This window comes from Marmota flaviventris, chromosome 8 (assembly GCF_047511675.1).
Source record: "Marmota flaviventris isolate mMarFla1 chromosome 8, mMarFla1.hap1, whole genome shotgun sequence".
NCBI classification, from domain to species: domain Eukaryota; kingdom Metazoa; phylum Chordata; class Mammalia; order Rodentia; family Sciuridae; genus Marmota; species Marmota flaviventris.
In genome coordinates, this window is record NC_092505.1 from 106,296,868 (window position 1) to 106,317,934 (window position 21,067).

The window sequence follows — 21,067 nt, forward strand, 5'->3', positions numbered from 1 at the left end:
AAATACAGTAAAATAAAAGTTTCTGAAAAAATAAAAATATGGAGAAGTTCTGGAGTGCCCTGGGGAGCCCAGAATTTCTCCATATTTCTATTAGGAATTCCAAATGACATTTCCTGGTTTGCTGACCCTGTTCTCTGGTTAACCTGTCAACAGCAGGAAGGATAAGAGATGCTCCTAGGATCCACGTCTCCCTCTATGGTCTCTGGGCCTGTGCATTACTTCAGGATCATGTTTAAGAGAACAGGAAAAAAGGTCGGGCAGGGTTGGGGTGGTGGCATGGAGAAACCAAAGCAGCGCAGCCCTTCAACCCTGAACAGAAGGCCTGATCCTGAGCAAAACACACCAAAGCCCACAACTCAAGATTTTATTTGGAAGGATATGCCAAAGGGTTCTGTCCTTGAAAACAAAAGCCCCATGAAACACACAACCAGAGACCATGGCTCTGGATTTTCCAGATTTTACCCTTGCCTACCCTGGGTTGGATGTGTGGTGTATACACCTTTGTGCTTATGGGCTGGTCCGGTGAGGGTGATAGAAAAGCTCCCTAAAACAACTAGTATCACAGATGGGATTTTTTTTAGGACATTGACTTACAGAATTAGAGCTTAGGTCTTTACACCTGGAAAAACCCGACACAATACAAGCCTTTGCCTGGTGACTGATAGACTATACCTCTGTCCCTGTCCACGAGAGCCCCCAGGAGTCTCTGAGCCACTCTGCAGTTACTTCCAGAATCTCAAGGCCCCATGGTTTGCATTTTGCTCCCTGGATTTGTAGTTCTCTCAGCCCAGTGTCTCTTTACCCTAACTTAATTATTCTGTTTTTTATTATTATTATTATTATTATATGCTGTATATAAGGAAAGATCAGGGAATAAATGAATAAAAGTGTCAACATTTCACTTTAAAACTACCTACATGTATAGCTACATAAATACCTTGTCAACAATGACATCCTCCAGGCATTCCAAAGGGAAGGACTTACATGACCTTGGGCTACATCTTTGGGAGACCTAGTAGACCAAAAAGCCTACTCATCTTATTATCTTTACTGAACATGTTCATTAAACATGTCACCTGACACAAGCAAACTGCACCCCCTTCCGTAACCCAGTGATCCTGCTAACATCTCCAGTACTGGAACAAATCAGTACTGTGTGCTTCCTGCTATGGCATGAAAAGAATACAATGTCTAACCTATGTCTGAGCATGAGAAAATGTCTGACAAATCCAAATAAAAAACAGTCCACAGCCAGGCACAGTGGTTTATACCTGTAATCCCAGGGACAGGAGAGTCAAAAAGGAGAGGCCAGCCTCAGCAATTTAGCAAGACCCTCAGCAACAAAGCAAGGCCTTGTCTCAAAATAAAAAATAAAGAAGTCTGGAGATGTGGCTAAGTGGTAAAGGGTCCCTGGGTTCAATCCCCAGCTCCAGAAAAAAAATTTCAAAAACATTTTTTAAATAGTCTACAAAACAACAGATCTTTGATCCTCTAAAATGTTAAAGTGCAGAAACAAAGGGCTGAGGAATTACTACAGGTTAAGATCAATTAAGGAAAAGGGGGGTGGGGCTCAGTGATAAGAGCGTTTGAGTTTGATCCCCCGCACCAAGAAAAAGAAGGAAAGAAAGAAAATTTAGAAGATAAGACAACTAAATGCAATGCATGATCTTCAATTAGATTCTGGGCCAGAAACAAAAACAGCCATAAAGGGCATTATCAGGGAATTGAAGACATTTCAAATATGGACTGTGCCTTAGATAACAGCACTGTAACAATACTAAATTTCCTGATTTTTATATCTGCATCGTGCTTATATAAGAGCATGTCCCTTTAGAAAACACAGCTTGACATGTGTAAGGGTAAAGTAGTGTGATGTCTACAACTTCATCTTATGTAGTTCAGGAAAAAAAGTGTACTCAGAGAGCAGGAGGGGGAGAGAGGGGGAGACAGGCTAGGGGGAGAGGGGGAGAAAGAGGGAGGGGGAGGGGAGGGGGAAGGGAGGGGGAGGGGGAGGGAAGGGAGGGGGAGGGGGAGGGGAGGGAGGGGGAGAGAAAGACCAGGGAGGGGGAGGGGGGACACAGAGAGAGAGGGAGAGAGAAATAAACGTGTCTTTCTTTGCAAGCATATTATGAACAATGAAGGTAGATCTGGGCAAAGGATAGACTGGAATTCTATATATCTTTTTGAAACTTTTCTGAAGTTTAAGATTATTTCAAAATAAAATGTGACATACTTAAAAACAAGTGAGTTTTATGTGGCACAGACTCCAAACCCCCTGGAGATGGAAAATTCTTTCGCAGGTCCAGAGAAATGGTGTTGTCTGCAGGCCACTGTCCTGTAGCATTATTGATCTTTGAGGAGACACTTCCCTCCTTCCTTCCTTCCTTCCTTCCTTTATTCTCTTTATTTCTTTCACTTTCTTTCTATCTCTGCAAATATTTAAATCTTGGCAAAATTCAAAACGCACAACTCGCTCCTTCACTGGTGTCTGAGAAACATAATACTGAGAAGGGCAGGGAAGACGATGATGTGGACAGCCATGCATGCCTGCCAGAAGCCAGCTGCCTTCCAGTGCCCCAGGAGCGGCTCAGTGGAAGCACGTGCACACACATGCTGATACACAAGGCCCGTGGGAAGCAGGGCTGCTTAAAAATATGCTTTCATGGCAATTTTAAACCATTTTTTTTAAAAAAGAAAGCATCACCCCAAACAAATCACCTCCCAACACACAATGGATCTTCAAATTTGTACTTCAAATTTGTTCTTTTTAAGGAATATCTATATTTTACTCACAAATGAAAAGCCCAAAGAAACTGGAAAATGAAAAAATTAAAGGTAGACACAAAAAATGAATCAAAATATGTATTACAACATTATTTAAATAGATAAAAAAAAGTAGAATCAACCTATGTCTCTCAACTGAAATAGTTAAATAAATTATTGCACTGGTTTTGCAATTGGTTAAATAAATTACACAAGGAACACTGCAGCCATTAACATGAAATAAAGATTTGTAAACAAAGGAACATGTCTAAGTTCATTCATAACATTAAAAAAATTAAGACAATTAGAACCTAGCTTATATCTATCTATCCAAATTGTAAGGACTAAAAAGTTTGATAATGACTTTACTGACCAATATATGGGAAAGAAGTACTTTATTGGTAGGAGTGTGACTGGTATAACCTTTTAGGAAAAAAATGGAGTAACACGGTTAAACTTTAAATGCATATACTCTCAAGAATTCTACTTTGACAAAATTATACTAGACACAAACAGCCTATGGCACAAGAACCTTAGTGCAAGCATTGTTCAATAATAGGGTACAATGGGGAGGGGACTAAATATTTAGCACCAGGGACTGCTTAAAGTATATGGTACACCAACAGAGTAGAATTATTATATAAGCTGAAAAAGATGAATAAATCAGTAAGTACTGATTTAGAAAGCTCTCTATGTATGTTAGGTTTGAAAAAGACATCTCTATCCATGTGTGCATGCATATGTAGAACAGCTCCAGCAGTCAGGAAGCTGCTGGCAGTGCTGTCGGTCAGAGGAACGAAGGGCTGGGGGTCCTGGGGGCCAAGGGACAGACCATTCGTGAATACCCTTTGGAACTATTTGAATGTTTTTGCCATACGCTTAAGTTACTAAAAAGCAGCTCATAAAAAAATATTACTAAAAAATATTCACTAATATGGAAAGAAGCTCATGATACAATAAATTTAAAAGGTAGGCCACAGATGGGAGTTGAGGCACATGCCTATAATCCCAGCCACCAGGGAGGCAGGAAGACTCAAGTTTGAGGCAGCCTCTGCAACTCTGCAAGACTCTGTCTCAAAAAATAAGAAGGCCTGGGTAGTAGAGCATTCCTGGGTTCAATTCCCAGTACCAGTAAATAAATAAATGTGTGTGTGTGTATGTGTGCCCCAGCATAGGCACACACACACACACACACACACACACACAATGAATGTAGAGAATTTCCCAGCTTTTTTTGTTTAGGTCTATATTGAAAAAAAGTCAAATATATAAGAAAATGCTAGTATAATCTTGAATGGTAAAATTACAGTAAAATTTTTCTTTTCTTTTTTGGCTGAATAACATTATTCATAATGACCTAATAGCAATTACATGACATGAAGAAAAAAATAGCATTCTTGAATCTTGTTGCCTTGAATACACTTGGGGTCTTTTTTCCCCCCTGCCCATTTTTGTTTGTTTGTGTTTCTTTTAACCAGGGAGAGGTATGTTCTTCCTCTTTTTAGCATTTAAGGAGAAAAGACTTCTGTTCTCTTGCCCTCTCACACGGTATCATTGGCTGCCTTCATCACAGAGGAGTATTCCAGTAAAGCAGAGAACAGCTGTCCCTGACCACCAGCAACTGCAAAACACCCAGGGAATAAATTTAGACTTCCAGAAAGAAAGAAAAAATCAATCAGCTGATACCTGGCTGGGGGTGATGATTACCAGGGGCTTCTCAGCAGAGATCAAAGAGAATGTCAGAGTGTCACTCAGCACTTACCAATCTGGGACAAGGGGCTGGATGGCAAGCCATCCTGAACCCCAAGACCTCTAACCACGTAGGTCCCGCAGAGCAGGGATGCTCCTGGGGCCAATTGCTGGAGCCAGCCAGCAGGTAGAACTGAACCATCAATTTACTTTTTGAATTCCCAGCAGAGATCCATAGCATGAACAGTGATGAGATTACACTTCATTAAAGAGACAGAAATAAATTAAGGTGGTGCAACAAAGAAAGGGCTGAATCAGAGCTCAACCTGACTAATTCCCAGAGGCTGTGCTCCTCTCCAGGGACAGGCTGTAGCAACCTGGCTCAGGCCCACAGCAGCACACAGAGCCGAAGGCAGGCTCACATGTTGACCCAGGGAATTGCAAGCATACTGCTCAGTAATCTAATCCTGAGCAGTAACTTGTTCCGTTGCTTTTTGAAGCTTACTGGGTATGATGAGGGTCAGAACTCTCTGGAAAGAGGCTTCAGCATTCACTCACCCAAAGCTCGTATGCACACTGCAGTAAGTGCCAAGATGACGAAGCCAATGCCATGAACGCATGAGGGCTTCAGACACAGTCCTTCCAAATATGGGAGAGTAGACTCCAGGGTCCCTGCAGCAGTGTCAGAACTGTGTGTCTGAGTGTGTTTCCTGCTTTCATCGCAATGGCCTTCTCCAGTCACAGGCCTACAATACACAGTCCTCCTGAGGGTCCTGTACCTGGCTGATGCTCTGGATCTTCAGGGCTCTTGAAAACAGGACATTCTCAGACCCCACCCCATACCCTCCATGCAGAGTTCCCAGTGGTGACCCCGGTGCCACCTCTCCCAGCAGCAGCCTGGGGTTGATATTTGGGGAGTAACAGGCACCAGATTCTAGAGATGCATGTCTAACACATGCGCCAAGGAATGCAACTAGTAGAATCCAACTGGACCACACTAGGAGAAACCAGAGTAGAGACCAGTGAGCAACTGGCCCTAGGCAGACTCAATCCACTGCAGAGGCCTGAGCACTCCTGGTCTTACCTGGACTCTGCTCAGGGCCTGGAGCTCCTTCCCAACACCCTATTCTCCTCTCACCATGGGAAGCTCAAGGTAACAAGTGGGTCTCCTTTATTTTATTTTATATTATTTTTGTCTTTTTGGTTAATGTAAAATAACCACATTGCAAAGAAAACAGGAGAAATTGCCCATAAGTCAAAGGCCTAAATCTAATCACTACTAACATTTAAAAATACATAACCGAGCCGCTTAATAAGTTTATTTTACAACGTGGTACACCTGTGCTGCATGAGGCACTCCCTGTCCTCAAGAAGCTTCGTGTGTGGGAAAGGAGGCTCTAAGCAACCTTTGGTAAAAATCAAAATTATCATCACAGCATAAACCATCCTGCCTGCTGGACGAGACTGGACTGCTGTAAGGAAGAGCTTGCTGCGCGTCCGGCTGTGATCCTTATACTGCTGGTTTCTGCTGTACTTATTTTCATACTGTAGGCATGTATTTAGCTACTGGCTACCATCGGTGACACATCTCTGTATACACAACACCCCAAGTGTTCATCTAGCAAACTGAGGGAATTTTATCTTGGAGAATATTTTGAATATTGCTATAGCAAACATCTCATGGGTCTTGATACTGCTTGTGGAAGAAGAGATATTCTACCTAAATTTTGCATTAAGAAAATTTATGTCTTCATCATCTAATGTTAATATATTAAAAGAAAACTGATCTAGATAAAGTTATCCTACATTAAGATAACTGTAATATACTTGGGAAAAAACAAGGTTTATTTCTTTATTAAATATCATATCCCACTTTATCACACATAAGAAAAGCCTAAAACAACCTGGGGTGCTACTCAGTGGAGAGCCTTTGCCCGGCACGTTCAAAGCCCCAGGTTCTAGCTCCAGCACCACAGTAGATCATCAAATGAATAATAGAAAGTTGAAGAATCTTTTAAAGCCCCAACTCACATAATTCCCTATCTTTCTTTCTCCTTCTCTCCTGCTTTTTTTAAATTTTTTTTTTAGTTATAGGTGAACACAGTATCTTTATTTTATTTATTTATTTTTTATGCAGTGCTAAGGATCGAATCCAGTGCCTCTAACATGCTGGGCAAGCGCTCTGCCACTGAGCCACAGCCACAGCCCCCTTTCCTGCTCTTTTTTAAATTTTGAGACAGTGTCTTGCTAAATTGCCCAGGCTGGCCTTGAACTTGTGATCCTCCTGCCTCAGCTTCCCGAGTTGTGGGATTTCAGGTGTGTGCCACCATGCTCAGCCATTTCACATACGTTTTAAAAGTCTTAAAAGAAAGGTTTCTGGAAACCCCAAAGAAAAGTAGTCTTCAATGTGGAACTGAGTGAATTTTGACAACAGACAATAGCTTCCCCAAATCTATTTAAGAAAAAAAAATAATGATTTTTCTATAGTGTTTAGAAAACTCTTTCTTCTTTTCCAATCAAGGGAAACCCCAATCAAGGAAAACCCTGTAAGAACAGGAACCTTTCCCTTCTTCCTGTGCCCACCAGCTCTCCACCCCCCGTAAACACACTTTCCACCACAGCAGTTCTACCAGCATTCCCCACCTCCACCCTCCTGGTAAAATGTTTAGGGTAATGCTGCATAAACCACAGAGTTCAAAAAAATGATGAGAACATCCAATCCAGAAGAATTACAGCAGCCAGATATGTCTGCCATGATCCACCATGTAAATGTGATCAGAAAGAATATTCCCTTCCGTCTGCTGCCTCCACATAATTAAGGCAACCATAAACATCACACATCATCTTTTACCAGTTTTGATACCAGAGATTTTCAAAATATATAAATGACAAAATTTGTCATTTATATTTTTTCAATTATGTACCAAGAATCTCTGGTCAGACACGGTTGTATGCCTGTAATCCCAGACCTGGGAGGCTGACAGGCAGGAGGATCACAAGTTCAAGGCCAGTCCCAAGACACTCTCAAAACAAAAAATTAAAAAGGACTGGTGACATAGCTCAGTGGTACAATCACAGTAGCACACACACAAAAATCTCCGTGAGGGACTGGTTATAGAAGAAAGAACAAAACAGAGAAAAATCTGTGCCCTCAAGACTTAGGTTGTAGAATCAAACAAGTGCATTGCAAAAGGAAGAACAATGTTGTAATGGGCGAAATCATCTTTGGGATTAAAGTGGTGACAAGTTCTATTCTAGGTAAATCATTTACTAAACTTTGCCTATCTCAAGTACATTTTGATTACTACCTTGAAACCACTCCTCTGACTTCTTGTTTTCTTTTGGAGTTTCTGTGACACTCAAAAAAGAAGTTAGTAATAAAGTTTAAACTGAAAAAAATATATCTCTACTCTCAAACTTTTGGAGGAGGAACAGGCAGGGATTGAACCCAGGGGCGCTTAACCACTGAGCCACATCCCCAGCCCTTTTTGTTTTTTATTTTGATACAGGGTCTCGATAAATTACCTATGGCCTTGCTAAGTTGCTTAGGGCCTTGCTAAGTTGCTTAGGGCCTCGCTAAGTTGCTGAGTCTAGCTTTGAACTTGTGATCCTCCTGCCTCAGCCTCCTGAACCACTGGATTACAGGCATACATCACTGTGCACGGCCCAAAATTTTTTGTTTAATGTATGTTTTGGTTCTAGAAAAATGGACATAAGAGTTCAGTGAATCCCAAGCCTGTAAATTAGATCCTGAGGGGACAGTTTTAGAACAGGACCCTTAATGGTGAGCACAGAGTGGATTCAGTTTGCCAATAAGCAAAATTTTCTAATGTAGCTCTTGAGAAGTGTTAGGCCGTGATGTTGATTTGTTTCTCTAAGCAAAAGTGAATGTGGGACTTACAACAAAGTCATCACCATATAGTCCTGAAGTCGTCAAACATCACATGTGTTAAATGAATTTAGTATTTGTTTATTAGAAATAAAAGAAATAATAAAAGGGAAACAAGATCCCTAGTCTGACTTTGAACTTTAAGGATCCTTCTCTACCTGCTTCAGGCAACACCAGGCTGTGGAATCCCTTAGTTATTTTATTTGCTTTTGATAAAATGTTTTTAAGGGCCTTTGTGCACTTTGTAGAAGGCAGAATGAGTCAATTTAGCAGGCTGAGCACAGACAAGATTTTCCATCTTGTCTTGAAAAGCATGCCCTAGGGGGGAAAAAAATGGTACATGTGTTTATAATCTGAGTACAGATGGAGACTCAGACCTGGATGGCTTGGGCTCTGGGCTGGTGGATGGCACAACTTCAAAGGATGTGTGTGTGTGTGTGTGTGTGTGTGATTTTTTTTTTTTTTTAATTCCTGCAGTATTGAGAATCCTGGCTGCACTTCACCAAGTTTCTGGAGTGGCCAGGGCTGGCAGTCTGGAGAAGTTGTTATGTGGTCTTTATTTTTCCCGGACTGTCTGGAGGACACTGGCAACCCAGGTTGGAGCCTCAGGCCAACCATAAGTTCTGTTAATGTGCGACCAGAGCCCAAGCAGTAAGCTTTATGACCGCCAGGATTATCACCAAAAAGGCCAAAAAACTGCATGTCATGTTCCCTTGGTAAAAACACTTTAGAATACGGGGCATTTTATGTTGCTCTGTGATTTTGGTATCTGCATGCTGACACATGTCTCACTTGCAGCAGGGGATACCTCTTCCCTCAGAACTTAAAAGCTGGACAGGCGGCCTCTCTGATTCCTGCCCCTGGGTCTGACAGGGATGTGATGGTCACCAGCTTGCTTTCCTTCATCTCACAACTGCTGTCTGAGGTTAAAGATTATTTTCCATTGCAGCACCAACTAGTATCACAATTTGTAAGCAAAAGTACCCAAACAGTAAAATTGACGTTGCCGCGGCTGGGTCTTCCTGAGGGAGCAGCAGCCCCACTGCCTTCTAACTGAGCACCGCAGAGGCTCTCCCTTAGAACACAGGGGAGTCTGCCACCAGCTCACAGGAAGGGTTGCAAGAACACATCTCTGGGCACTTGCTATAGGCCAGGCCAGGAACCTCCCTACTGCTATCAACTTTATCAGGTAGGTACCACTGTCATTACTTTATAGACAAGGAAAATGAGCCTCAGATCAGGTAGATAACAAATCCAAGTAATAAGTATCTAACCCAAGAGAAACTGAGTTCTGACTCCAAGTGCTTATGAAGGAGACTCCACTAATGAAGGTGACCCCTGCCCTCCACCCAACCCCCAGGTCCCTACACACCCTAATAAAGGACCAAGTTCAGGAGTGGGCTCCACTTTCCCCAGGCCCTTGATCCACAGGTCATAACAGGGTAGACAGTCCTTTCTCTTCCCCTCATTTCATTTTTTTTCTTCCTTTAAAAATTAATAGGGATATTAATAGTAATAACAGTAATAGTAATTAATAGTAATCTATAGTAATTAAGGTAAAGAGCCTACTTGAAATTCTTTCTGGTTTGTGTTCTGGATAAAAAGAGTCACCTTTCACACTTGCACATACACAGAATTCTGCCCTTTTGCTGTGTCACTTACTTAAAAGTAAGCACTCTGGACGCACTAGCTCCGCAGGGACTCCCAAATGTGACCTCTCTTCTGTACAGTCTGAAGTCCCCCAAGGTCTTTCTGTCTTTCATTCCTAGGCAACATCTGGGGATTCAGACTTAAAGGTCACTGGTCTACTCAGACAAAATCAAACTTTACAGTTACCCGATTCAGCAAGCAGAAAAACTAACATTTCAGTTAGAAACCACACCAAGCTGAAGTGACTATGTGAAAAAAAGTGGGGAAAAAACTATTACTACTACTACTACTACTACTACTACTACTACTACTACTATTAATATTATCCCCTTTAGAGCCTATTTTATTTTCACCTGGATATCTGAAAGTTCAGTGAATCCAACCACATAGCAAATCTGCCAGTCTATTATTACAAAATCCTAGGACAGAAGACACAATGGATTTATAGTCCACCCTTCAGGGACACGAGGAAAGCCCTTAGGAAGATGCCCAGTATATGGAGCTTCTTGGGGGAGGGAAAGTTGACTCGCCAGAGGGCGCTATCCTCACTGAAAGTAACCAGAGTGTTCCTCAGAGTGCTTTGCAGTCTCACCAGCCTAAAATAAATATTTTTCTTGAAAGCCTTTATAATGAACAACAAAATTCTCTGAAAATATACATGCCATGGTTAACTAAAACATACAATAAAGCTATTCTTTCCACAAAGAGTGATGATAATAAGAATAAACACCTCATTTAGCCACATGTGGTGACGCAAGCTTGCCATCCCAGCTACTTGGGAAGCTGAGGCAGGAGGATCACAAGTTTGAGGATAACCTAGGCAACTTAGTGAGACCCTGCCTAAAAATAAAAACTGGAAAGAAGTGGGCTGTGGCCCAGTGGTAAAGATGCACCCTTGGGTTCCATCCCCAGTACCACAAAACAAACACAAAATGTACTTATTTTAGCTTTTTATGTGTCACATACAATTCTAAGCATTTTACAGATATAAACTCATAATTTCCTTACATATTAATAATCCTCACTCTACATATGGGAAGACTGAGGTACGACTCTGTGACCTCAAAGGGTCATAGGCTGGTGACCAGCAGAGCCAAGACACATTTTTGGACAGTCTGACTCTTATCTCCATATCCCCAACCTACAGAAAAATGAGGGGTCTAGCAGAGGTGGCGGCCACACCTGTGATCCCAGCAACTCAGGAGGCTGAGACAGGAGGACTCCAAGTTCAAGACCTGCCTCAGTACCTTAGTAAGGCCCTAAGCAACTAAGTGGGATCCTGTCTCAGGAAAAGCATTAAAAAGGGGCTGGGATGTGGCTCAGTGGCAAATTGCCCCTGTGTTAAATTCTTAGTACTCCCCTCCCCAAAAATGAGAGGCTTCAATAAAAAGAGATTTATTTATAATATATATGTTGCAAATTATATCACAGCTCTAGAAATAATAAAGTTAGCTATAAAAAAGGTACTAATTCTGTCACCTGAGAGCAATTCTATTAACTTTACTTTGACATCATTTTCATATATATGTCATTATGGAGACATTAAAAGGGACATATCACTTAAGTTCACTTACATTCCATTGAAAAGTATCAAAGTTCTAAATTAAAGAATAAGGAGGAGGAAAAGGATCTGATTTTTTTTCCGATGCTGGGGCTTGAGCCCAGAGTGCTCTACCTTGGAGCTACAACCAAGTCTGTTCATTTTTCACTTTTTAAATTTTGAAATAGGGTCTCACTAAGCTGTCCAGGATGGATTCGCACTTGGGATCCTCCTGCCTCAGCCTCTTGAGCAGCAGGGATTATAGGCATGTGCTATCACACCTGGCCTGATCTTGTCATTTTTAAAGAATGATAATAGTGAGTATGAATCACAGGCAGAGCTTTTAACTTGGAACGCAGTGTCCTGACTAAATCATTTGCTATTGGGATGACATTGTGACTCTAACTCTTCTCCTGGTCTTTGGAACCTGCTTGATATTCCTGGTTATGTTTCCCTCGTTGGAACACATCTGTGACTCTCCACAGACTAACTCTATAAATGGGCAATGTTATACTCCAATGTCGTTGGGAAAACCCAAGACTGCATGTTGTAAGAAACTTATTGCCCTAATTTCTTAGAAATCTGTAAAGTAAGGTATTTCACTCAGCCGCAGGTAAATATGTTTCAGAATGTTCAGATACAACTTCTTTAGGGACACTTCACTAGTTTGCCTATGGGTCTTTTGTTGGTGGTGTTTTTTATGTGTTTTGCAGTATAGGGATTGAGCCCAGAGACACTCTACCACTGAGCTACATCCCTAGACTTTTTCATTTTTATTTTAAGATGGTCTCTGGTAAGTTGCCCAGGCTGGCCTCAAATTTGTGATCCTCCTGCCTCAGCCTCCCAAGTCTCTGGAACTGACCATAAGCATATGCAACTACATCCAGTTTATCATACAGTTTTTAAGATTAAGGTGAGTGCATAGAGCAGAGTATGACCAAGCATAATGATTACTGGTAACCTAAGTGTGCATTAGATCAGAGCTAGTCAAGGACATTAATTGCAGCATATCCATATGTTGGACTATGAGGCAATTTTTAACAAGAAGGAGGCAGCCCTAAATGTATGAGTCTAGAAGTGGAAAGACAAGACACAGTGCAGAACATGAGACACCAGCTCAATGTGAACACGTAAACAGCACCGTGTGAACACACACAGAAACAGCGCATGGTGAGGAAGTGGTGGGCAGAGGTGACAGGGACTGCAGGGAGACCTACTTTTTGAACACTTCTTTGAAGTGTTGGAATGTCTTTTATCATGCCCATGAGATATTTTTTTCAATTATAAGAGATTATAAAGTAAGACCTAGGACAGGGAATGCACTGCAGTGCTAGAGCACACACAAGCCCAGTTCAAACCCCAGCACTAGAGAAAGATGTCAAAACTTTAATAATCAATTTTTAGAATATTTAATGAAAGCTGAAGACTGATGGAATTAGGAAACTCATTTACTTGGGGTGTGATTGATAGATAGATAGATAGATAGATATTTTACAGGGGATTGAATCCAGGGGCGCTTTACCACAAAGCTACACCCTTGGCTGTTTTAGTTTTTATTCTGAGACAGGGTCCCGCTAAATTGCTGAGACTAGCTTTGAATGGGTGACCCTCCTGCTTCAGCCCCCGCCCCAGTCGCTGGGATTACAGGTGTGGCTACTGCTCACAGCACGGGGGGTGTATTTGTGACACTGGCATATGCGCCTACATGAGCACATACATATTTGGGACAAATAAGTCATGGGAAGCTTATCTCCATATCCCCAACCTCAGAAAAATGAGAGGTCTAGCAGAGGTGGCTCTTCCCCTGCTCACAGAACTGGGCCACTTTCCTTGATCTGCCCTTTACATAAGGCACATGGAGAGGGGAGTCCAAGCCCTCTGCTCTTGGACACAAGCACACCTGCACATTTTAGCACAAAGGTGCAGACTTCCTGGACGAGAGTGCGTCCATTTGAGTTCACATGCACTGGCTGAGAAAAAGGGGTCTGGGAATAACGCTGCCGTTTTCATCCAATTCATTCCTGAAAATCCAGCAGGAGGTACTCTTCACCCCTACATTAACTACTCCAGGGATAAAGCAGTATCTGAGTATTTAATCTTAAATGGAAATGTCTAAGAACATTTTTTACAAAACCAATCTAAGGGCCCTTTTTTATTGTCAAGCCCCGGGAGGAAGGGAGGGAAAATTGACCCAAAACCTTGGCTACTTCTGCCCGCCAGAGCACTCCTCAGACCTAGTGTCCAGTGCACAGGATCTAAAGAGCAGAGACCATTCCCTTCTAGAGGCTAAAGGTCACACACCCAAACACTGTGGTTGACGTGACAGGTGAGCCTCCCTGTGAGGCACATGAGGTGATGGGTAACTGCACCAGTAGGGAGCAGGGTTCCACCCTCAGCTCTGTAGTCCGAAGGCTGTATGACAGGGGGTCCTCTTGTCCACACAGGGGCATTCTGTTACCTCTTGGAGGCTATGCTGAGACCTGACCAGGTAAGGCCTGGGAGGGCCCACCTGCTACCAGACACAGCATGCAGTGTCCCTGATCCCAGTTCACAGGAAGGGACACTGCCTTAGTCTAAATAGAAACAGGACCCAACGGGGACACTCTAGTGGCACTCTAGTGCAAACTTAAGGTAGAGTCACAACCTATGTGGCCAAGAGGCCAAACAAAGGAGGGACGGGCAGCAGGAAAGGGCAGCAAGGAGGGAAGAGAGAGACAAGGCACAAAGAGGCCTGGAGCCAGCAGAGCCCCCTCTGCAGGAGTCGGAGCTGGGGCTTACCCAGGTTTGGCTGGGATGCAGCCATGGAACTCTGAGGCACTGGTGTGGAAGTGACGGCAGGGCGGAGGCTCATATGATTCAGGGGCTGACTCATCGCCTTCCTGGGGTCTTGCCAGGTGGTGATTTTTTCTGTGTGACTAAAAGAAGGAAAACAATTAGCTACTTTTAAATTGTCAGCATCATCAGCATCAGTAATAGCAAAACAATTAGGCGGCGCTGGTCCTTCCCTCGGAGCTGTCTGCGAGTATCTACCAGTTGTGGTGGGTTTCAACCAAGAACACACTATCCTCTGAGCCTCTGTCCCAGGAGGCCACAGTGGGGCCTGCAGATGCTTAACACAAGCTCTATTGAGCCCAGGAGCCCTCATCTACCCATGGTCCATGACACTCGACACCATGGCGAGCTCATCTCCAGGAGCGGGACCCATGCTCTCCTTCCCCAGCCCCCTGAGCCCCCAAACTCTCCCAGCTCATGGACCTGACATGAGGGGCTTCCTCACACAGCACCCCTGAGCTCACCAAGACAAAGCAGCCTGGCTTCAGCCAATCGCCAGGTGACACTATGAGGCCCAGGACAGAGCAACAGGAAATGAATGCAGGGAGGCGGGCGAGTGGAGAGTTGGGTTTGAAGCATGCTAGTTTCTTTCTTTTCTTTTTTGGTTTTTTTTTTTCATCCATATTACTAGGGCTTGAACTGAGGGGTACTTTGCCACTGACCTACATTCCCAGTCTTTTCTATTTTTTATTTTGAGAGGGTCTCATTAAGTGCTGAGGGTCTTGCTACGTTGCGAACTTGTGATCTTCTTAACTCAGCCTCTCAGTCAGTGGGATTCCAGGTAGGCACCACCACACCCAGCATCCTATATATATACTTAAAAGAAGAACAGAATCATCTACTGCCCTGACTTTGCTTTATAAATGGTATCAGAGGTTTTTCTGTATCTATCACAGACAACACACTTGGATAGAAAAAACTGAGTATTAGCCCTTTGTTCTGACCTCACAACTAGTTTTGCCTCTTCCCTGTCAAACCCCACACACCTAGGACAGGTCCTCAGATGTGGAGGGAACAAAATTGCTCTTTCTGTTAAACACAACTTAATTGTGAATAATGATGGCCTCTCTCAACTCTTTAGTGCAGGAAACCACTGTTACCAACACTTGGCTCCATCTGAGATCTAGAAACTTCCTTGAGCTGGAGTCAGTTCATCTTCATTATTTTTTATTTTATTTTGTTCTGTTTCCTCACAATTAAATGCCTCCACTGCTGATATTCCTTATCCAAGACAGAAACTATTCCCATAGGAAGCTCATTCACTGCCCTGAGTGAGAACCTGGATGTTTTCCAAACATCTTTAAGGGCACCTATATGGTGGTCACACCTGTAATCTTGCTACCCAGGAGGCCAAGGCCAGAGGACGGCAAGTCCAAGGCCATCCTGGGCAAGTGAGTGAGACCCTGTCTCAAAACAAACAATAGAAAGGGCTGAGGATGTGGCTCAGTGGTGTTGCTCTTGAAGAGGCCCTGAGCTCAACTTCCAGCATCACACACAAAAAAGTATAAAAGGACTCGGGGTGTGTCTCAGTATCTCAAGGTAGGCCACTTGTTTGCACATACAGGACCCCTCCCTCTATCCCCAGCACCTTCAGCAAAGCAAGTGGAGTGAAATGTAACTACCAAATGTCAATACTGTAGGTGCCATAGTCAATCTTAAAATACATAAATAAATGAATAAAAGAACCAATACTATCTTGTTAAGAAAAAAATAGGGAAAGATTGATTGAGGTTCATTTCCCTAAGCATAAAAAATAACAAAAGAAATGGTTGAGCCCTCACCCACCCATGGGGTGCCAGGCACAGTGGGGAGCACCTGTAGTCCCAGTGACACCAAGGCTGACAAGTTCAAGGCTGGCCTCAGCAACTCAGTAAGGCTCTAAGCAACTTAGTGGGACTTTGTCTCAAAATTAAAATTAAAAAAAAATTTTAAAGAGCTAGGGATGTGGCTCAGTGGTAAAACACCCCTGGGTTCAACGGAAAGAGAGAGAGAGAGAGAGAGAGAGAGAGAGAGAAGAAAGAAAGAGAGAGAGAGAGAGGGAGGGAGGAAGGGAAGAAGAGAGGGAGGAAGAGAGGAAGGAAGAGAGGAAGAAAGAGAGGAAGAGTGAGAGGGAGAGAGAAAGAAAGAGAGAGAAGAGAGAAAGAGAGAGAGAAAGAAAGAGAAAGAGAGAAAGAAAGAAGGAAGGAAGGAAGGAAGGAAAGAAAGAAAGAAAGAAAGAAAGAAAGAAAGAAAGAAAGAAAGAAAGAAAGAAAGAAAGAAAGAAAGAAAGAAGGAAGAAAGGGAGGGAGGGCGGGAGGAAAGGAGGGAGGAGGGAAGGACAGACAAGGGAAAGACAATGAATGGTCTTAGTTAGACCTGAGTTTGACCACAGTAATTCTGTTTAAAGCTTTAGTAAAAATCCTTGAGTCAGCTTTTGGGCCTGAGGAAACTCAGCGTCTGGGATTTGTCACAGGCCTTCAGAGCGAGGAACTAACTGAGGAGGCTATCAGAGTGCAGTGGACTTCTTTAGCAAGGTAACTGGAGCTGAGAAGTGACTCTCCCTCAGACCGTCCTGTTAAGGCAGGGTCCAGGGCTGGGTCCATGGCCTAGGCGAGGACCTTCCACTCTGGAGCAGGAAGGACAGGAACCCTCCTGTTTCAGGAGACTCTTGGACTCTGACACTGTGGCTACTGGGCTGTGCCTGAAGCCTTAGGAGCAGAGCAGCAGAGTGCCCAGAGGCAAGGCAGCATGCCTCCTGGCCCCTGTTTGTTGGAGGACATGCAGGGACACTCTTGTGGTCAGAAGCTCAGCTTCCATAGGGCTGGAATGACGTGGTCCTCAGTGCTGGCACTGCACCATCCCCCCATGCGAACAAGCAGCCAGTGGCTCCTACAAGTTGTGGGCACAGGAGGGTCATGTCCCTGAAGTGGTGAAAGAGCCCAGCTCACCCTGGAGCCACCACAGCTGGCCAGTCCCTGTCCCCTGGGACTGTGTGGGACCTTCAGAGTGGGAGCTCCTGCCCTTGTCCTGACAGGCCTGACCCCACAGGGTAGAACTTACCCAAGACCTGAGGGCCCTGAGCCCCCACAGAGCAGTGGGGGCCTCCGCAGCCCACTTCCAACTCCACATCCAGCCAAGACGTTTCTGGGGCTTGTTCATTAAAAGTGTCATTCACTGTATTCCCTGATGCTGAGTACAGAGGAAGCCTTTCTCAAGGAGCGGTTGTACTTAGAGATGAAAGGCACTGAATTGAGTGTGCAGAGCTGTGACAGGTACCCACGCAGGTATGCGCAGGAACCTCGGGCCTGGCTTACACGACACGGAGACGGCCTCCCGTCCACAAGTCGAAGGCCAGGGAAGGCACTGCTCACAGGGTGCTCGGTGCAGCACTGAGGGTAAGATGGACTGTGCTGCTGTCCAGGTCACTGGGAGGCCCAGGCTCTGGCTCTCCACCCCCACCTTCTCAGACCCCACGGGTTGCTCAGTCTTTGATTCTGCTCTCTCATCTGGGCACCCTCTCAGTGTCCCTGAGTCACTTCCTTCCCCTGTTTCTCATGGTGGCACACTGCTTGCCAGGACGCACAGCTCAACTGGAGGAATCCGGGCCTCCCTGCTGCTCCGTCCTCCCTGCCTCCACAGCCTCACCGGTCTACCTGTAAAAACTCCCTGCTGCTTTAAAAACCTAACCTCCCTGGAAATTGGAACACACACACAACAATCCACTTGTATTTCATGTATTCCATAAATACACACTACTTACATATTTGGAAGTGGAACAAAATAGAAAAAAAATGCTAAACTACTCATGGTAATATATGGAAGTAATAGACTCATTGATGGTTTGTTTGTTTGTTTTTTCCCCTTATCTAAACTCCTTTGTATTTTCCAGGTTTCGAGCAGTGACTATGGATTGTTTTCATAACCAAAGCCAAATACTCATGAAGGTACAAAGAGAAAAGGGGCTCGGGACGTAGCTCGGGGTGGAGCGCTTGCCTGGCACGCGAGGCCCTGCTCTCTACATCCACTGCTGCAAAACACAGAGGGAAATTGATGCCTGGAAATGCAGGGGTAGGTCCTGAGAAGTCACTGAAGGTCAAGGGCAGGTTTGGCTTTTACCTTTGTATCTTCATATGGCCCAAGTAAGAAGGCAAATGGAATAACTTACTTGTTGTTTATTAAGAAAAAGAATACCGGTTCCTACAGGGAAGGAAAGATTCTTGACAAAATTTTTTTGTCCTACATTTAAAACGAAACCCCACAAGGGTCTCACATGAAGGGTCTTGGGTAGCTTTCTTTCTTGTCCTGGGGATTGAACCCAAGGTGCTTAACCACTGAGCCACATCCCCAGCCCTTTTTATGTTTTATTTAGAGACAGGGTCTCGCTGAGTGGCTGAGGCTGGTATCGAACTTGCAATCCTCCCATCTCAGCCTCCTCTGGGATGACAGGTACACATCACCGCAACTGGCATCTTTTCCCTTTCTTCAAAGGCCCCTTTGACCACCATTTCCCAACAGCCTCCTTCCAACCCCCCTCCTCTCTTCCTCCTCTCTTCCTCTCTGTTACAGGGGATTGAACCCAGGGATCTCTACACACAACCACATCTCCAGCCCATTTTGAGACCTAGCCTCCCTAAGTTCCCCAGCCTGGCCTTGAACTTGTGATCCTTCTGCCTAGGCCTCCCTAGCACTTGGGACTCCAGGGCCTCACCTGGCCAGCCTCCTTCTCTCACAGTCACAGAAAGCCCAAACCATCTGCAGGCCTCCAGCCACACTGATAGTCTCTGCTCCAGCTCCCAAGACCTGGAGCTTGCGAAGGATCAAGAGAGGCCAGCACTCTGCTGAGAGGTCCTTTGCGAGGAACAGTGGCTTATAGAAAACTTTTGTGAGAAATCATTTTCCCCTGTAGATTAAGTATTTTCTTTAATAAAGACACAAATTTAGAAAGCCATTTTACTTCCTAGGTAAGTTCTGAGTTTGAAGTTAAAATGTCACTGAAGTGGAAAGGGGCGGCACCCAGGCCCTCCCCACCCAGCCCCTCTGGGACTGGCCCCACCATCAGCCTGGGGGTGGCTTCCTCCTCCTTACCCATTGCTAACCTCCTAACCCATTGCAGAGGTTAGCAATGGGTAGGGAGTGGTGGCCTGCGGGCTTCTCCTGCTCCAGTCTTCCTGAAGCCCCTTAGGCACTCCCAGGGCAGCTGCACCTGCCTGTGGGCCTACTGCTAGAGACTGCAGACTCTGCCAGGGCCCTGCTGAAGCCCGCCTGCCAGGGAACCTGGGCACTGAGACTAGCACTCACCCTATGCACAGGACCCAGGGGGTTAAGGTCACCAACCTACTCTAGTCTTAGCACCCAAATCCATGAGACAAAAGAAGAAAAAAGTAAAAAAAAAAAAAATAGGCCAGATCCTCCCTGAGAGGGTCCAGAGGGCCGGTTCTGAAGAGAACCTTAACACCCTCACAGTCTCAGGTCTCAGGTGCAATTCACCAAGCTTCCCAAGGTCGTGCAGCAGAGGGCAGGATAGGCAGCCCTAGCTCCCGACTCCACAGCTGTGGACAGGGTACCACATTCCATGAGCACCCTGAGGGGTAGGTAGGAAAATGAGCCACATTAAAACCTTAAAACCCTGACTAGCGGCAGAACCACTGACAGCAAAGATCAGATCCTTTGTGTAAAAATAGAGTCTAGCAGCTTCACCGCCCAGGAAAGGCCTGGCATTTGGGATCTTGACCCAACTTTATGGAAGGAAGCCACACAACAAGAAGCAGAGGGGCCTCTGTGAGACGATTTGATTTGCCGGAGCAATAGAATCACACAAAACAGGACGGTCACAAAGCTTCAGCAGCGTATGGGGCTGGTTTCTATGGGCAGAGATTACTTTCTCAGCAGCTTTCCTCCATCCCCACTTCTTGAATATGTCGCTGTGGATAGTCAGCACCAGACATCAGGGCGCTGTGGGGACAGACTGAAGGCAACCTCCACCCACCTCTATTTTCTAGCACAACCTAGGAGGCAGGTAAAGGGAACCACACCAATATGAAGTGGGAATTTAAAGGCAAGCCTGGGGTCACAAGGACCAAAGCAATGGGTTTAGCACTCAGTCATGATGTTGAGAGCCACAGCCCAAGGGGCCCCAGCAAACTTCCAGCTGATTGGCTCACCGCGCCCCCAGCAAACTTCCAGTTGAATGGCTCCTCTGCGGTGATGCTCATTGGGCTGTTTCCCCGCCCTTTCAGACCAGGGAGGTGCTCATTGGGGGACTCTTTTGGCTCTGCCCATGCCACCCAGCCGAGGGCCTCAAGAGCAGGAGGAGTGGGGGTTGAGAGGCTCGCAGGAAGCCTTTGGTGGCAGTTGGGCTCTGAGGGAATTCCTGAAGAGCTCCTGTGCTGTGTGTGTTCTAAAAATAAAGTTCGTTTCTGCTTGACAAGTGGCTCATGAATTGTGCCCAGCCAGACTGCGGCATCATACTACTTTCCTCCATCCCCTGACTGCAGACCTCCCTAGGCTTCCCTTGATCCCTCTTATCTGGGGGTACTCGGGCTTCTCTCCAATGGGGTATGGCTCTTCTGAGGGCCCTGTGGAGCACAGCAAAATCACTCTGCACACTGAAGGCACCTGAAAAATCATATTTTTACAACCTTGTGATATTTACAAGCCCAACTTAGGGTAAAAGTAAACTGTCATATTTTTTAAAATCAGGTTTTAAAGACTTTTTGATTTGTTAG

General features: G+C 44.8%; 1 protein-coding gene across 3 annotated transcripts in view; it reads right to left on the reverse strand.

Annotated features, from left to right (window-relative positions):
• Wwtr1 (WW domain containing transcription regulator 1) overlaps positions 1–21,067 on the reverse strand; it is a 123,034-nt gene that overhangs the window by 36,810 nt on the left and 65,157 nt on the right. For all 3 annotated transcript variants that reach the window (XM_027933901.3, XM_071615517.1, XM_071615518.1), the window contains one exon: positions 14,310–14,446. In XM_027933901.3, coding sequence (XP_027789702.1) covers positions 14,310–14,446 — 137 coding nt within the window. The remainder of the gene's footprint in view (positions 1–14,309; positions 14,447–21,067) is intronic.